The 18,431-nt window shown below is 43.1% G+C and overlaps 2 protein-coding genes across 3 annotated transcripts in view; one reads left to right on the top strand and one right to left on the bottom strand.

Annotated features, from left to right (window-relative positions):
• ANKRD27 (ankyrin repeat domain 27) overlaps window positions 1–18,431 on the bottom strand; it is a 55,000-nt gene that overhangs the window by 30,736 nt on the left and 5,833 nt on the right. For both annotated transcript variants that reach the window (XM_059856990.1, XM_059856991.1), the window contains exons 2-4: window positions 1,917–2,047; window positions 841–951; window positions 35–191 (exon numbers count right to left, since the gene is read on the bottom strand). In XM_059856990.1, the coding sequence (XP_059712973.1) occupies window positions 35–191; window positions 841–951; window positions 1,917–2,018 (370 nt within the window). In that variant the 5' untranslated portion in view covers window positions 2,019–2,047. The remainder of the gene's footprint in view (window positions 1–34; window positions 192–840; window positions 952–1,916; window positions 2,048–18,431) is intronic.
• On the top strand, window positions 12,276–16,658 carry RGS9BP (regulator of G protein signaling 9 binding protein). The gene has a single exon (XM_059856994.1). The coding sequence runs from the start codon at window positions 12,710–12,712 to the stop codon at window positions 13,421–13,423; it is 714 nt and encodes a 237-aa protein (XP_059712977.1). The 5' UTR covers window positions 12,276–12,709; the 3' UTR covers window positions 13,424–16,658.

The raw sequence follows: 18,431 nt of genomic DNA, 5'->3' as shown, positions 1-18,431 counted from the left end.
CAAAGGCAGCCACCAAACTGACACCAAAACATACTTGAGCTTTCTGTTTTCTCCAAGGGATGAGCTATGCACAATATACTGAAGCTTTCTTCTTTTTCATTGTAAAAGGTTTCCTCAAAGAGAACGGGTACTGAGAGAGTGTAATTAAAACCAGCTCCTAGAATGATGAGGTTGCCTTGTATGAAGATCTCCTGAAACAAGACAAAGCAGAACAAATGTGAAACTGCCAGAAAAAAGGTGCTCTTTGGCTTCTGTCTGACAGAGTCACATTTCCAAGGGAGAGAAGAGAAATTTGCAAGGTGAGAAAGCTCCAAATTGGAGAAATTTCACATTTTCATGCTGTATTGACACTGAAACAAAGGCTTCTTCATTGGACAGTGGCTGGCTGAACCTTGCTTACAGCTACTTCTTTTACAAGTCTACTGCTGGAGGAGGCTTCAGACCATCACCAAGGTCTTGTTTGCAGATTTTAGGGCACTTTTAGTAGAAAGGAAATTAAAAAACCCCAGCAGCTTAAGAACAGGACTTAATATCAGCCTCAGAAAAATACCCCACAGCTTGTGTGTATTTCTCACACCTGGGTTTCTTTTCCCAGCAGCTCCAGTGAGGACATCTGGAACAGAAGATGCTGATGGCAGCCTGCAAACTATCTCTAGTGCAAGCTGTATGCCCAAGTTCTCACACTGTACTGCAAAATTACAAATGAAAACCCTGGGATCCTATGCAGTGTCAGCCCTGCTTGCCTTGTCTGTAACCATTAGTTCACACAATCAGTCACAGCAGCAGTGAATCACTTACTGGAGTGTCCCCAAGCTACATTCAGATATCAAACAGAAATACCTTTCCATTTAAGGTTTGAAAACTTTCTTCCAGAGGCTTCAGAACATAAGATTCAAACTGGCAGGTAGAAAGACTGTTGCTTGTAAGGCTTCCTTTGCATGGAACTAGCACCTAAAAAAAGTTAAATCATGTTTAAGAGAGAAATGCTGTGTATTGCCAGCTGTTTATCAATACCTTTTGTCCTTAGGAGGCAAGCAATTAAATCAGGCTTTTAAATATTTACAGGAAACATTCAGGAGCTATAGGTGTTTTTATTTAAAAAAAGAGAGGCTATCACTAGACACACAGTCTGATTATTAACCCAGAAATTTCACTTAGTAACTTATCTGGAAAAGGCTGACAGATGCAACTGAAGCAAACAATACTAAGGGAAGTAAATTAAATCTTTAGTTACTTAGCACCAGTCACAACTTCAAATGGCAACAGAGGACTTAAAATTATGCAGTTAATAAAAAAGTGAAGCATATATTCAAACTCAAACAAAAATCCATCAGAAAGAAAAAGATCCAAGATAAATATCTTGTGTTTAGGCCAACAGATTGGCAATTCGAGGCAAATTCTTAATTAGAAAGAAACAAATTTTATCATCAGGTGACAATAACCTCCAGGTTTAATGGAGTCTCTACACACTTAATTATGAATGAAAATTAATTGCAAAATGCTCAGATTAGTAAATATTAAGGACTGAAGTTTTTATTCCAGGTCAGTTTAATAGCTTTATTTTGCTATGTAAAATGCTGTCAAATGAGTAACTGCTTATCCACCAGGCATCTCAAAAGGTCAATCCCATTTAAGGTATAAACTTGAGAGAATACATAACTTCAGTTCTCAGATAAGAAAAGAAGTTTCCTGTAGAGTTTAGAAACAACACCAACCTTAACTTTTTACTACTTTGCAATATATCAAGAGTTCCATATTAGTAAATAATGTGCAACTTAAACTAAAAATTGTTCTGCTTCATTTCCAAGTTTTGTAGGCTTGAAATAATCTTTACAGGTTTCAAAGCAGACATAAGATATAAGTTCAAATAGCTCCTATTTACTAAGCAGCTTTTAAATACACTTTTTCATACTTACAATACCATGGAGTTCTGCAACTTTGCTGCATAGATCAGGACGTCGCTTCTGAATGGCCAAATAAAAGGGATTTTTCAAGATATCTTCATCATACATAGCCATATGGACTTCAGATATTCCAAGGAGATGTTCTAAAATACATATGGAGAATGGCTGATGTATCATACATGCTATCTGTTAAAACAGTATTTGGGAACACCTAGGGGGCAGTTTTGATTCTCCTTGCACAAAAGTAAAAAGCAGGTTCAGGTCTTGATGTAAGCAGCCAATGGCATTGCTTAACTACTATTACAACTTATTCAGACAGAATATTTTTCATGATTATACATTTCAAATCACACAGTTATCCTCAATGTCTCCTCAGGCCTTCCAGGTACTAGAGTCTAACTGTGAATATCAGAGAGGAGAAGTTAAGAACAAAATTATTACCACTTTGATATACAAACTAACTTCTCCTGCTGAGATCTAAAGCCAAGAGACAAATTAACAGCCTTTTCACAGCAGATTCTACTGCACCACAGGACACTGATGCTTTTGCACTGTGCTCATGTAAGTCTTAAAACTCACCTGTATAAGGATTGCTCACACACACCAATGAGACACTCAGACAGTGTAACAGAAACCCTCATGTAAGGCAAGCCTCAACTTTCCAGGGAAAGTTAGAGAAGTACACCAAGGAGATATGAATATCCATGCCATAATTGAAAAGCCACCGTGAAATTTATCATAATTTGTGGTCATCTCTACTTCCATGAAAGAGTCTCAGTGATTCGAGGTCAGGCTGCTAAGTAACATTTGGCTAAACAGAGCAAAAGTGCAACTGGAGAGTGAAAATCCAACCTGTAAACATTGGAAATGCTGTCACTAGGTGTCACAGTGCCCTGGAGAAGATGATCCCAAAGGAATCAGACCTTCACCTGCTCGCTTCCTCAATTCCAATTCTCTGTAACACATCATACACAAGGGCAGGAAAAACCCTAACAGGCACCTTCTAGAATAACTTGAGAGATTTTTTTTAACAAGAATTGAGATTAACAGGAATACAAATGCTTAAATAACAAGCTTTTTCTGTCTCTCCCCTCATGCAGGTTTCCTTAGTAATCAACAGAAGTTGCATGATTTCCCCATGCAATTTCAGCTGTATTTAGCAAGAAAGTGTGAGCACAGTTAGAGACTTGAATTTGAGCACACCACCCTTACACAATCAGTATCCCCCATTTCCTCCAATGCAGAATTATCCCTAGCACATCATTTGCTCAGTGTGAGCTCACTGTATGGCAGCTCAAGGGGGTGGGAAAACATACACCCAATTCCCATGGATAGCCTTTGAGTTTCAGCCATGCTATCAGCTGATCTACTGCCTGCTGGGCTCTGGTCCCTCCCCTGACCAGGCACAAGCAGAGTTCCCTTGGAGAGTTAAACACAAACACCACCAGTTAAAGTACAAGCAATTTCCATTATAAAGGTATCAACAGCAACCTACAGCTTGGACAACCCCAGCCTGAACCACTGAAGTCTGGCAGTGGCAGGTTATGTGCCTCAAGCAGCTTTCCTGCACAATTCCAGACAAAATGGTCCCTCTGCTTTCAAAGCATATAGTAATAACAAGAGCTTCCATGAAAGACTATGAAAGTTATCCAAGGCTCCCATATCAGCACAGCCATGCAGCTTGCTAATACAGTAAAGAAGACAGTGCTTGCTCATTGACACCTTCAGAACACCAACCAAGCTGAGTAATTAAAGACTGTGAATCTAAAAAAAGTCCAGCTTAATATGGGCTCAACATGTGCCAGCAATCTGCACTTGAAGCCCCAAAACCAACCATGTCCTGGGCTCAACCCCCTGCATGGGCAGCAGGTCAAGGGAAGGGAATCTGTCCCTCTGCCCTGCTCAGGTGAGACCCCTCCTGCAGAGCTGCCTCCAGGCCTGGGCTCCCAGCACAAGGACATGGAGCAGCTGCAGCAAGCCCAGAGGAGGGGCACAAAGATGCTCCATGGGCTGGAGCCCCTCTGCTCTGGAAACAGGCTGAGAGAGGTGGGGGGTTCAGCTGGAGAAGAGAAGGCTCCAGGGTGACCTTACTGCACACTCCAGTACCTAAATGGGCTGCAGAGAGACTTCAGACAAGGGACTGAAGTGAAAGGACAAGGGCAAGAGCTTCCCACCAGAAGAGGGTGATTTGTATTAAATGTACAGAAGAAATTCTTCCCTGTGAGGGTGCTGAGGCCCTGGCACAGAAGCTGTGGCTGCCCCATCCCTGGAGTGTCCAAAGTCAGGCTGGACAGCTCTGGTAGAAGGTGTCCCTGCCCACAGCCACGGGTGGAACAAGATGGGCTTTAAGGTCCCTTCCAACCCAGACCAACCAATTCTATAATCCCTGAGCTGTCCTACCACAGTGTCTGGGTAAACAGGATGTGTAGCAGTGTGCCATAAGGATGATCACCAGTAATTACACCACATGATCACTATAAAGATTTCTTGGCAGGTAGCTGCAATCCAAGTCCAAGCTGTGGGCTCCTTCCTCAGCCAGGGCAGAGGGAAGAGAAGAGGCAGCACAAGCCCTGTGGCAGGTCTGCTGCAGGAACACAGATTGCAGATTCATACAATAGCAGGGCTGAGACACCTTCATGGGCAGGACTAGTTAGCTACAGAAAACCCTGCCTGCTGAACATCTGGCTAGGCCACAATTCCAACTAAGTCTTAATGACTGCAGCTTGCAGTCCAAACATGACTCAGTAACAAATTAGGACATATAACTGAAAACAATTCAGTGTAAGTCAAGCGCCAAGCAGGGCTGCATGTACACACATGTGCAACCTGCAAAACAGTTTGCCACAGCAAGACTTGAGAGTCCTACATGCCTTTTTTTGGATGGTTTTGGATGTTCCTGTCCTCATCACAGCAGATGAACTGACTAGAGCAGAGACTGAAGTAAGAAAGGCAAAGGAGTCCTGTAAGCAGAATCCCATCCATGGAAGACAGTGATGCTTATAACTAAGAAACTGCATGAAGCACGTAAGGATTTTTTTTCCCCCACAGGTGGATCAAGCTTTCAGTGAAGGGCATTTTTTTCTTCCCACATCTAATAAGTAGGCCTTAACTGAAGAAAACAGGCTCAGGTTACAGATCAGGAACACCTTGAAAAAGGGAAGGTAAGCACATGGTTTAGATTGCTTGGCAAAGCTATCAAGTATCTCATGTTGTAAATCTCCAAGAATGTGTCGGACAAACCTCTACTAGAGGTGACAGTGGACATAGCAAAGCTGGGAGGGTGGATGGTGTGGCCTTTTGAAACACTTTCCAAATCCAGCTATCATTAATGCAGTAGTCCCACTGAGGCAGTTTTATCTGCCTTTAGTTTAGTGAATTTGTGTATCTGTCCAAGCAGCAGAAGATGAGACTGCTGAGATCCTCCCCAAGACAGCAATGGAGAAGCTGTTAACACACCACACACTGCCAGTGGAAAAAGCATATTGACACAAGGAGGCAACCAAGCATCAGACTGCAGTGCTCAAACTGCAGGGCACAAATGTCTCCAACAGCTTTACTGACAGTCTTTCAGCCTAACAAATCTTCAAAGACTTCTTCCCATAACAGGAGGGGAAAAGAACACATACCATAAATCCTCCTCATCATCAAAGAAAACCCCAAACAAAATTTAAAGTAACACTTCATTCCCTGGCAAAAAAGGTATGAGAAATTTATGTGAGAAGAAGCTCCCACAGAAAGCCTGACCTCATTAAGCTTGCTGTCTGTCTGACTTCTTAAAACACTATCTGTACCTGAAAAATAAAAAAAAAAAAAAAAAGAGCCACTGAAGTGCTTTAAGAATCATAACTGATGGACCATCATAGGAAGAGCTTGAAATGATACTCTTCAGTTTCCAGTTCATTAGTTACACACCACAAGTAACAACGTAGTGATGTGCAGCCACAGAGTCTTAGTTGCAGCCACAGATTCTTTTACTACAAAACTACTGACAGGGCTGAATCACACTTGGAACTCCAGCAAGGAGTGAAAAGATACTGCATTCAAACACTGAACTCTGGCATTTCAGTTACTGTAATGCACCTAAGGTGCCACAGATGCGCTCCACCCCAGGAAGGAAGGTAATTTCCAGTTCACACGGGTGTTTGTCACCCTCCTTGAGCAGAGCAGATGGGAGCTCTGCACTGCTCCTCACATGCATGTTCCTGCACAGCAGGAAACAACCCCCACTGGCCACATTGGTACTGTTTTGAGAATCACAACTCTCAATTTCCTTCCCTTTTCCTCTCCCTTACCCCTGCAGCTGTTCAGTGTCTCGTTAGGGGTTAGGTATCACATCTGATTAAAATGTGGCTATGAACAACAACGGTGGAATACTTATTACCTAAAACAGTTTAGTCACTGTATTCACTCCATCACCTTCCCACAGCATTCTCCAGAGAATGTGTGGATGTAGAAGCCATTTAAGTCATCAAGAAAAACCAAACCAAAGGAATTTAGTCTACAAATTCAAGAGAGTACATTAAAGCTTCCCCAAAGCTCAGGCATTTTATTGAGATTAAGCCAACTTCTTTCCAGCCCAAAAGTTAAATGCATCTGAAAATACTGGCTAATGCATTGCTATAATTCTAGGAACACATTAGAATTCTCCATTAAGAGTTTGCTGGCAGAACACAACACCCAGCTTCAACCTAATTTAACTTGGGAGTGACACACACTGCTCTAGCTGCACCTTTGACAGCTTTAGCTTTACAGTAAAAACAGAAAATGCACAAAGCCTTATATACATTATCAAACTGATTAATGCTTAACAGAATGCTCATTAAAAGCTATCATCAGCTATATTCACTATGAAGTTTACCAAATTCTATCAGGCTGAGCAGTAAAGCAATACTCAAGCATTAATGTTATATAAAAGGTTTAAACAGAATCACTTCAGTGTATGGCTTCATGCCTGTAAACACAGAAATAGCTCAAATTGCTGGAAGAACAGAAGCTAGCTGGATCACACAATCTAATAAGCATTATGTTACAGTTTAAAAAAGAACTACAATCATAATATTACAACAGACTAATCTTTTCTAGATCAAAAGCAGAGTGATAATTCTAACAATATAACTATGGTACAAAGGAGAGCTCAAGTGAAAAACATGGAACCTAAGCATGACACTGTCTTCTCTAAAACACTGGAAATGAGGCCTAATTACCTTTGCTAGTGAAAACAGTGAATAGGAATAAATTCTGAGAGTTCATTTTCTCATTGATTATATTTTCCTTCAGAGATGGACAAGTGAGGAACCTTTTCCAGAGCTTGCAAGTTTCAATTCCTTTTAAGAAGTACTTTGAATATAGACAAACAGCCATCAAGTGGATGATGTCATTGTATTTGCATTGTTACTTAGCAGTTACCTCCTGTCCACATTCAACTTGTACAACTACTTACTCAAACCTCATCTTCTGAACATCCTACTACATCCCTAGTAAAGACTAAACAAAACATTCTGCAGAGAAAACAGCATGAGGGATGGTATATACAAACACTACATAGTCAATGCTGAGCAGCATCATTTTCTGTGTTTTCACCATGGCATTTTAATAATAATTTAGCAGAACAAAGTAAAAACAGCTACCAAAGTCAGTAAAAATTATTAGCCAAGTTCAGTAACCTCAGTTGCCTCCAGGACAGCAAGTTAGGATGTTACACTGGAATACTAACATCAAGTACCTCAGTGTCCACTCCATACACATCCAGCTTCAAGGGAGAAGAATGCCAAGTTCTCCAAAGCCTTCAACACCAGATCCATCAGCATGGCAAGAAGCATAAATTCACTCAATTTCATTTTACCAATATTGTCAAGTTTCATGTAATAACATCAACTTCACTTTAGCTCCCAATAGCTACAACAGGAACAACTAAGGCTTAGTGATCCAGTAACCTGATATTTGCTGAAGTGCTCAAAATAATGAGTAAGTGGGGAACAACTCATTACTCAACTAAAGGACTTTTAGCTCAGAGTAGCTGATAAATACACATATAAACTTCATCAGAAATGTACCATTCTAGCAAACTACACAGCTCCATAAAAAAAAAAAAAAAAGGCAAATAAAGCAATTGTTCCCCAGTTCTAAGTTAAGGGTTGTGTTTTTTTTTTTTTAACAGAAGTGCTTCCCCCACACACCTTAAGAGTACCACTTAGTAGAAGGAATAGCCAAAGGTAAGCATATCTTACAGCTCTTTACAAGCAAACAGTGGAATTTAAATAGACTCAGTCCAAAAACTCAAGGTACCACTCCAGTTGCTGTTTTACAGCACTATTACTCCTTAGTTACTCTGCTTCTGGGCAAAAGTTACAATCTGAACTTTAGCCCCTACATCAGCATTCACCTCAAAGTAAAAACAGAAGATAATTTCTTTTTCTGAGCATTTGAAAACTCTAAAGGATGAGCATTGAGCATCCTGTGAAAAACACCCGACACATTCCAGTATGCCCTGGTCACCACAAGGGAATAAATAAGTAAATCTATTCCCACCCCTTCTAGATTCTGGTTCAGCTTGTACTGATTTCTGTGAAACAGAAGTATGCAAAAGTAGCACCTTCAAATCGTCAGATTATAGAGCGCTGAACTCACATCAGTCAGCTCAAGGCTAACTAGCAACCAGTGAAAAGCTAAGTTTTATTATCCCACAACATCAGCCTGACAGTAATGGAACAGAGTCTGGAAAGGAAGGGTCATGAGCATTCCAGGAAGACGTTAATGTCTCTCAGCATCTCCCTCCCAGGCACACATTTCTTCCACTGAAGGATTAAGAGCTGGCACAGGACCTCATGGCTTGGGTTTTGCCTCTACCCAACACCTCCCAGGCCTTTTCTAAGCCTGGCAGCTCTGGCCCTGCTAGCACTGCCCCACATCCTTGGGCAGGTCTGAGCACAGTGTTGTACCACTTGTGCAGCTTCCCATGAGCCCCAACTCCAAATCCAAGCCAGAGCTCAGTTGTGGGAAGTTGTGAGAAGGCTCACCCTTTGTATTTTAGCAGTGCATTTGCACTATTGTTTGACACGGGCACATCCTTACTTGTCCCAGACTTGGGGGCTTGAGTCTCCCCTGACACTTGTTCCTTTCCTGCAGAGGATGCACATTTCAGTATGTATGGATCCTTCAACAGCCAAACTTCCCACTTCCACCCAGTTACTCCAACATATTCAAGAACACCTTGCTTGTCATTAACCAAGCATCAATAAGCATCTGCATCCTCTTTTCACAAGAGGGTAGACCCTAGATTTCCAATTCTCACAGGTTTAGAAGTCCACCAAAGTGGCTGCAAAGAAGTTTCACTCCTTGGCTTGCCACTGCTGAGCTACTGCTGCCCATCACATGTTCTGATGGGCAGCCCTGAGCTACTCCAAACAAGCCCTAGAACAAAGTGCAAGTGCTGTTCAGTGAACCACCAACCGTTACAAGGAACATTTAGAGGGAGAACATTAACAGCAGACACCAAGTTCCCACAACAACTTCTCAAACAAGGATGCTTCCTTCAAATACCAGCGAGCTGTATTTAAGGTCACCTCCTCCTCAGGCTCTCAGAGGTTTCATCATTTTGATACTTCCCTCCCCTTCTTTGGTGGGGGCAGGGGGTAAGTTCTTATGGAGTTGAAATACACAGAGGTTTACTTCAGCCAAATGTTTTCATTTATTTAGGCACCAGTGCTAGGGTTGGAAGGGTGGAAAACACTTCAGCAGGTAAGCTCTAACAAGCAAAAGAAATTATTTTAACCACTACTGGTGTTATAAATACTACAAAATGCAACACATAACAGCCTAAGCTAATTAAGAGCTTCCTGAAAGTAAACATGATACAGAAGTATCAGTCTAACATTCCCCCAAAATATAAATTAAGATTCTTCATATAGATCAAATCCTCTCACCACTACAAGCAAAAAGCTTAGCAGAAAGCAAACCACAGAATTCAGAGAATTCACAATTTATCAGTGGTCAGGGAGAGAGAAGGGGTTGATGTCACATTTTATTTTCATTGTATTTCATCCTTACTTTCCTTCTTCATTTCATAGTGGCTTCAAACTTTGCCAAGTCATAGTAGTTTACAGACCCAACTTAGTATATGAGCTTACTCTAAAACCAAGTCCCTCAGACAAGGCTTACCAATCATTAAAGCAAAACAAACATGCATTTACCTAAAATTCTACTTAAAAGTATTAAAATGAGGCTATAACATTTAATTAGTGATGCTCAAGATGCATCACAGAATACTTTGCAAACAGCTTTAAGAGTACTGCACAGGAAGAATATGATCATTAACATCTATTGCAAGAAAGAATGTATTTCCTGGTTCTGTGGCAAGGTTTTCTACTACTCATTATCCTGCTTCCTAAGTCAGTTCTAAGGATTTTTACCTCCATCCTAATAGTTTTCCCAGGACAGTATTTTTGCTAGTCAGCATCTTGTCTGAAAGCAGTATCAAGATTTAGATTTTCAGAACATTGCGCCTGACTGACAAAAAACTGAATTTTAAGAGTTCCCACAATCTAAGCAAGTTGTATAACTGCATGCAGCTGAACTTAAATTAGAAGTAATCTAAATAACAGGCTCTTCCCACATGACACACCTAAAGATGTACATAAGTATTATTTGATACAGATTACAACTGCTGCTACCTTCAGATTTAAATAGTCACATGTTTCTGAACCAATCCTCCCTCTCTCCCCTTCCCAGACACATTTGCAGAAGTGGCTTCCAGATTCTCACATAACTTCAGTGCTCTGTGGCAGACTTTAAAAATAGCTAAAACAGACACACAAATATGCATAATTTAGTCAGCAATGAGCTTAACACTTCTGTCACATAGGACTCCAGCTTCAAACAGAGACCTAATCCTTTTTCCACCTGACAATGATTAGGCAATTATAAGACTTCACTTACAATCAGATCAAAATCATCCTGTGTTTCTTTATTCCTACAAAGAAACAGGCATGACTGATTAGCTTCTTCTAGGCTACCAACATGCAAATTGACAGAGCTACTCAGTTCAGTTGATAGTAATTTGATAATCTACACAAGGTTAAGAGGCCATTTCTTCCACAGGTAATAAGTAACCTGCAGCAGAAGCTATGTAGGTTTTGGAACTAGGGCCAAAATTAAAGCAAGATAAAACAAACCAAAAACACCCCAATCAGTGAAGTCTAAGCTACCAAAATCCAGAAAGAGGAACATAGGCTAGACAAGACTCTTCAAGCTGGGCTCAGCAGCAGAAAGGCACTCTGCCTGGACTCTGTTCCTCTTAGCAAATTATCTTGCTCACAACACACAGTGCCCTGCAAAGGCAGGGATAAAAGATAAGGGATTGGGTCATGCTCCCTTCTTGTGGGGCTCTTGTGGCTTCACAGCTTTTTCAGGCTACTGTAGCATCACAAAACCACTCAGCTCCCTACAAACGCTGGGGCATCCCTGGTAGCATATGTTGTGACAAGCAAGCTCTCCAGAAGCCCACCTGAGCAGACACACCAGGCGCTAGGGACAGCAGAGCTCAGGTGACCGAGCAGCACTCACATCACCTCCATCCCGCTGGCTACACCACGAGCACGGCCTAGCGCCCATCCGTGCTCACCGTGCTGTACCCAGCACACCGCCGAGGGCAGCCGGTGGAGCATCGTGGAGCATGACAGTGACAACTGCCGTGTTTCCGTCACTCCCTGATGTGCCATGGCCTGACTTGAGCTAACTGCAGGTGCCCCGCACCGCACGCCGGCCCTTCCTGCGGATGACAACAGCAGCGAGCTCCTTCCCCAGCCGAGTCCCGGCGGGTCTGCCACACACGGGACACCCGGGGGTTCGGGCAAGGCCGATCCGCCGTGCACAGCGGGGTTCAACACGGCGAGGACCGACCCTGCCGCGGCAGTCGCTGACCAGGGCCACGTGTCCGCAGGGCCCGACCCAGCCGCACTCCGGCCCGGGCGAAGGCCGAGCACGGCCCCGCCACCGCCCAGGCCGCGGCCAAGCAGCCCCCGGGGCACGGCACGGCGAGCGGGGAGCGCTCCCCGCTCCCATCCCGGCGGGACGGTCCCAGCGGGAGCCTCAGGCTGCCCGGGGCGGGAGCGCTACTCACACCGACACCATCGCCTCCCTGCTCCCCGGCCGCAGAGCCGCTGCCGCCCGCCTCGCCCGCCTCCCCCGCCGCTCCGCGCCCCGGCCAAGCCCTACCGGGGTCCAGGGCGGGCCCGGCGCGGCCGCACGAAGCCAATGGCTAGGCAGAGGCGGGAGGGAGCGGGCGAAGAGCTGGGAGCACTGCGGGATCACTGCCTGCGGAGGCGGAGCCTGCGAGGGCTTATAGGGCCGGGCCGGGCGCTCCCCCCATGTGACCGCGCGGGCGCCCAGCTGGGGCGAGTTAAGTGGCGGCGGCGGGGACCGCCGGCTGGCCGGCTGCCGCTCCCCGGAGCTTTAGCCTTGGCTTTTTTGATTTCTTATTTTTTTCTCCTCCATCCTCGGCGTTGGGCACTTTTCAAACAGCAGCGCCCCGCTGAGCGCGGCGCAGACCGAGCCGCCCCGGTGGCGCTGCAGGCGGCGGTGGCGCGGGGAGCGATGCTGCCTGCCCGCACGGGCTCCCCGCCGCCCGCCCGGGCTCCCGGAGCCGCCTGACCAGCGGGTAAGGGGGTGCTGGATGCAGGCGCGACCCGGAGGCAGCACTTGCCATGTGTGCTGGTAGCGCCTGGCTGTGGCAGCGCCCGGGGCCCGGCACCGGGTAAGTCAGGGCGGAACCGGGCAGGGCGGCACCGGGCACGGCCCCCGCCGCCACCATGGTGAAGGAGGAGTGCAAGGCGCTGCTGGACGCGCTCAACAAGGTGACCGCCTGCTACCGGCACATGGTGCTGACCATCGGCGGCACCTCGGACTCCCAGAACCTGCGGGAGGAGCTCAAGAAAACCCGGCAGAAAGCTCAGGAGCTGGCGGTGGCCAACAGGAACAAGCTCACCACGGTCCTGAAGGACAAAAGCGTGAGTAAGGAAGATAAAGCCGAGTTCGAGAGGCTATGGGTGATTTTCTCCACGTGCCTAGAGATCCTGGAGATCGATATGAGGAGAGCCCTGGAGCTGGGCCACGAGTTCCCGCTGAACGTCCCCAAAAAACACCTGATCCAGACGGGCATGAGCGGGGGAACCTCCGGCGTGGCCGCCCGCGCCATGAGCGTCCAGAACATGAAATACGAAGCCGAGCACAACATAGACGTGGTGGATTTGAAAGACCTCGAGAACGAGATCAACCAGGTAGGAGAGATGATGTACGAGATGGAGATGAAGGTCAATGTCCCCCAGTGGACCGTAGAGGCTAAGCAAGACCCAGGGGCTGAACTGAAATCTACCATCAGCGTGGGCGCTTCCTCTATTGGCATGATCTCTGTGGAGGAAAATAAATCCTTCTGCGATATCAGCAAGGTTCTAGCTGGGATTATTTTCACTGCTGTGCTCATTATCGCTATTGTCCTGGCTGTGTGTGTGGTAAAACTGTCTTAGGGTGGTGCAAGCTCTGACACGAGCGACCCCTCTCCAGCCTGTCTGGAGTGTTTCATGCCTCACCTTCACTTCCAAAGTGTGTTACTTGGATGGATTGAGAATTTTAAGCACTTGAAAGAACAAAGCAGAACTTTTGCCTCTGGATAGCCTAAAATTTGTTTCTTCATGCTGTTTGAAGAAAAGGGATGCAAATCAGCCTGCAGAATAGAATGTCTTCGTTTACTGGAATTGTAATAGTTAAGCGAAGTATCAGGGTATTATCACTACTGACTGTAACAGGGATTTGCCTGCTATTAATAGGTCACTATTCTCAGAAGCCTGTGGTTTTTGTTCTTCACTAGGCTCTGGTGTTTGCTGCTGGTCACTGTTTACAGTATTGGAGGGTAACATAAATTTGATGGCTAACATGGGTGTTTTGTCTAACCAACTGAATAGAATACTTCTTTTTTTCCATCAAATACAAAACATATTTCTTGAGCAGAGGAAAGGGCTAAGGATGAAAACCCCAATAAAAGAATGTAACCAAGCTCTATTTTAAGTAAGTTATTGGTTGGGGAGGGGGGAGAAAACAGAACGATGTTTGATACCAAGTAGTGTTTGTTGATTTAGACTGGATTGTAGGGAACCCAGTTGCATGAATTGGCACAGCATATGTCAATGACTAATCGCTTTCCAAATCCAGAGAGAAAAAAGAGAGTTGCATATTCAGAAAAAATACTAGCAAGCCTCATGGTTTTCATTCACATTTACCACGATTTTATCTTTCCCTGCAGAAAGACTGATTCTTGCTGATTTTAATTTTTCTTTCTGAAGCAGCAATTTGTACTCCGTGATTAACTATGAAAACAGGAGCAATGAATCTACCCACAGCAGATGCAGTAACAAGGGAAAATAGACTTTAGCAAAGAGAAATGATGTTAAGTAAAGCAGACTTTCCCAATGGGATCCCCTCTCCTGTTGACAGGGAGGGACTGATGCTTGTATGTGTACAGCCACATTTCTGCAAGCTCCCAAACTGCAGAAATCCAGACAAAGCTAAAAATGTGTCTCAGTTTCATATCTCAGTCATGTCTGATTAATCATCTGGGAAGCCTGTAGGATTGGTCCCACTTGATAACACTGGAAGGGAAAAGCAACAACAGAGAACTTTCCAGTGTTTCCCTGTGGAATTGTCAACATTTAAATATAAAACTGTGGGAACATACACTTACTTAGCAGAGAAGCTTTACAATATTTTGTAAAAAGGATTTATGTGTAATGGTATTTATTATTTACTTCTGGAAGTACCATCTAGTGCTGTGAACACATGCTGTCTGTTCAGGAATGCTTGGTACATGTGCTACAGTGCCATAGGTGTATGGGGCACTCCACAGCCAAATATAAAGACCCCAAAATACTGGGGGTTTAAGAAGTCATTCTTCATTGATTATTACAGGAACATTATAAAAAAGTAATAATCAGACATATCAGACATGTTTTGTGAACAGTTTTTATGCTCGTTAAATAAAATTGACAACAAGCATAACCACCTAATATTTTTTACTGTTTTTGAGTTAAGAGCTAAACATACTTCAAGAAACTGCAGCAAAGAGTTTAATCTTTAAAACTTATCTGGATTTATGGGGGGGAAGTGTATTTGAATCTGGTCACTTGTAGGTGAGGAAGAAAATAGTAAGCAGAGGCCTGAATTCAAAGCTATAGATTATCCTTATGTTGAAGGATAATGTGAGCTCTGCACATTGGTCCAGTCTAACTCTATTCTCTCAGGAATTCAGAGTGTTCCAAGACAACTCCACATTCCTTTCTATTGTGTCTCACTCATTCCATAGAATATGTTTTGTATGTAGTTAATTATGTCTGTAGAGATCCCTGACAGCTTTCTAACAAAGGCAGGTCTGTGTTTATCGGTGCTACAGTTCCAGCCTGCCTAGACAAGGTGTAATTGCTGAGTGTTCATTTAAATTCAACGATCTCCTTCACAATCACAATAAGTAAACACTTAAGGAAAATACAGCAAAAGCTGCAGAAGAATGTTTCTATTTGAATTGCCACCTCTTGTTATTAAGGACCCGTGGATGTTTTCACTTTTTGCACTCCCACTTGGTTCACAGGAAGGTGGAGAAGCCATTGGGCTCTCTTCTGTGCTTCCTGAAAACTCCATAAATCTTGTGAAATCAGACCATTTAACCACATGTTCTCAAACCCCCAAGTCATGAATGCAAGTCTGTTTTCTGGTGGCTAAGTAAATGGTAACAATGACAACATTCATTAACTTTTATCTTGGTATCTTCCACACACCTAACCATAGATAAAGAGTTTATCCATGCTTAGTTGTGTAGAAGAATTTTTAGGTCATCTTCAAAAGCAAGCCTCCGTGCTGGTAAACTCAGGGTTGGTAAACTGTTAAGTTTTCAGTCCATTGCAGTTTTGGTTTTTTACTTGGATTTTTAATACAGGACTCAAAGAATTCATATTAATAGCCTATAAGTGTGTAAGTCTTGCTTTATTATGGATATGCATACAATTACTACTTAAAGGATTGGCCTTGGAAGAAATTTTCAAATCTTAAGACAAAGCTGGCTGCAAATTAATTCATCATTAGTATGTTCCTAAAAGTCTGTATTATATTTAGCCTATTTGAAATTAGTAGATTAAGTAGAATTCTAACAGAGGATTGGCACTGTCTACATGGATAAAGTGCTGCCACTCATCTCCTACACGTGTCTGTTCCACGTGACAGAGTTTGGCACGACACTGCACAAAACCAAAACTAAATGAAACCTCCACTGCCCAAAAGTACAGAGGCTTCCTTTAAATTAAGAAACAGAGATATAGATTTGCAGTCTTCATTTTTTCCCTCTATTAGAATGCAACTGGAAGGAGACTGGAAATGCTACTTTGTAAGTGAGAAATGGGAATTCATTCTTCAACATACTCTATATTGAAACAGCATGATGAAAAAGCACATACTCTCATGTTGATTCGTGAGAATGTAATTATAGTACAAGAGAAAATGGTCATTGCTTAATTAATATCAATGTTGATCTACTTCAGCTCTTTTGTCTTTATTCACAGAATACACATATGAAATTTGCTGTATAGTAAAATCTTACTCCTGACTTGAATTACACTGGTTTTGCCTGTGCATGGGTGGTATTTTCTACACTTTGAATAATGCAAACATGTTACTGTCACTATTTATTTAACTTAAAATAAAGTACTTCCTTATAACTTACTGGTTTGCTTGCAGCAGTAATTCAAATAAAACAAAATCTGTCAGAGCAGGTCCAGAGGAGGCTACAAAGCTGATCAGAGGGATAAAGCACCTCTGCTGTAAGGGAAGGCTGGGAGAATTGGGATTGTTCAGCCTGCAGAAGACAAACTTTGGGGTGACCTAATTGTGCCATTCTAGTGCCTGAAGGGAGCCTGCAAGAAAGATGGAGAGAGCCTATTCACAAGGGATGGAGTCACAAGGGGAAATGACTTCAGAGTGACAGAGCTGGTTCAGATGAGATGCTGGGAAGAAATTGTTCCCTGTGAGGGCAGTGAGGCCCTGCCACATCCCTGGAAACATTCAAGGTCAGGTTGGACAGGGCTTGGCACAATCTGGTCTGGTGGAAGGTGTCTCTGCCCATGGCAGGGGTTGAAACCAGATGATCTTTAAGGTCTCTTCCATCTCAAGCCATTCTATAACTCTTTGAAAAGCTGAAATATTATTATAGCTTATGTGTAGTAGGCTCTTCTAAACTGAAGTTCTTTTTTCAACCACAGCATTAAAAGTAACCTGCTAAGCCCTCTCATTAGTTTGTTAACATAAGCACAGCCTTCTCAAGCTCCCAAAGATAAAAGGGATGTAGCTTACACTGCCAGGGAAGCAGCAGTCTGAAAAGCCAGGAAATCCCTGTGGTAGGAAACAGCTACAATAACATTTGGGCTAACAGATGATTCTGCCTTCAGCGCTGGTTGTCCAGTGTGACGTACAGAACCACTGGCTTGGACAACCTGAAAACCAGACTAGACTGGAGTAACAATTGGAATCTCCTTGTGTTAGTATCTAAACTCTGTCTCTTTCAGCCAGCAAAGCTGGTGTTTACTTTAGCAAAAGATTTACACAACCTAAGGAGTGTGAAACTTGGTCCTGTGCTATTGGTAGCAACAACGATCAACAGTTGCATCAAACCATCAGAACTGAGTCTGTTAAATGCAGCATTTGTAATTTCATTCCAGGATTTCCAGTCTATCACCATAAAAACCCATTACACTGCTTTCTAGTTAAGGAACACAGGATCATAATTAAAGTGATTCTCTTGATGTTGCAAACAATGTAACATCAAATTTCAGCACTATGAATATAAAATAAAATTAGTTTCAAAATTTTTCATGTGAGTATGAAAATATTTTTTACAGTAATGCAATTATTTAAAACTGGATTAAATCACTGATGTAATTAGCTTTCAGATTAAAAATTAAACATGTGCTTATTGTTCATAGAGAAGATTGGTTACAGGCTTGCTTTTCCTTCTCTGGAAGGTTTGTGTTGTTTATATTTGCTTTCCAGAAATACCTTCTATTTAAGTGCTAATGGAACTCCTAGTCAACATATTTACCCTTCACAGATTTTCATTATGTAAAAAGTCATTCAGTAAGACCAGTGGATTACAGATCTCTAAGTGCTTTCTCTCAATACGATTATGTAAGTCTTTTAATACAGGAAGAGATCTGGACAAAATAGTTCACACGTGAGCAGCATTTGCTACAGAAAGTGTACAATAAAAGTGGGATTAGAAAATAATGTCTTTCATATAAAATGATCCACATGTGTTTAGGGAACAACAAAAAAAGGAAAGGAAATGGATGTATGTAGTAAATACCAAAGTTTGCATTTTGTTATATACAACAGCATCCCAATGTTAAACTACAGCTTCTCGATATAAAAAAAGGAGTATCTTATGCCCAAAGGGACAGAGGAAATAAAATATCCCTGAGTGGAACTGACTCCATTCTCTTA

This window comes from Haemorhous mexicanus, chromosome 12, assembly GCF_027477595.1.
Source record: "Haemorhous mexicanus isolate bHaeMex1 chromosome 12, bHaeMex1.pri, whole genome shotgun sequence".
NCBI lineage: Eukaryota > Metazoa > Chordata > Aves > Passeriformes > Fringillidae > Haemorhous > Haemorhous mexicanus.
The sequence above is the reverse complement of the archived record's forward strand: the minus strand, read 5'-3'. Positions and strand labels throughout refer to the sequence as shown.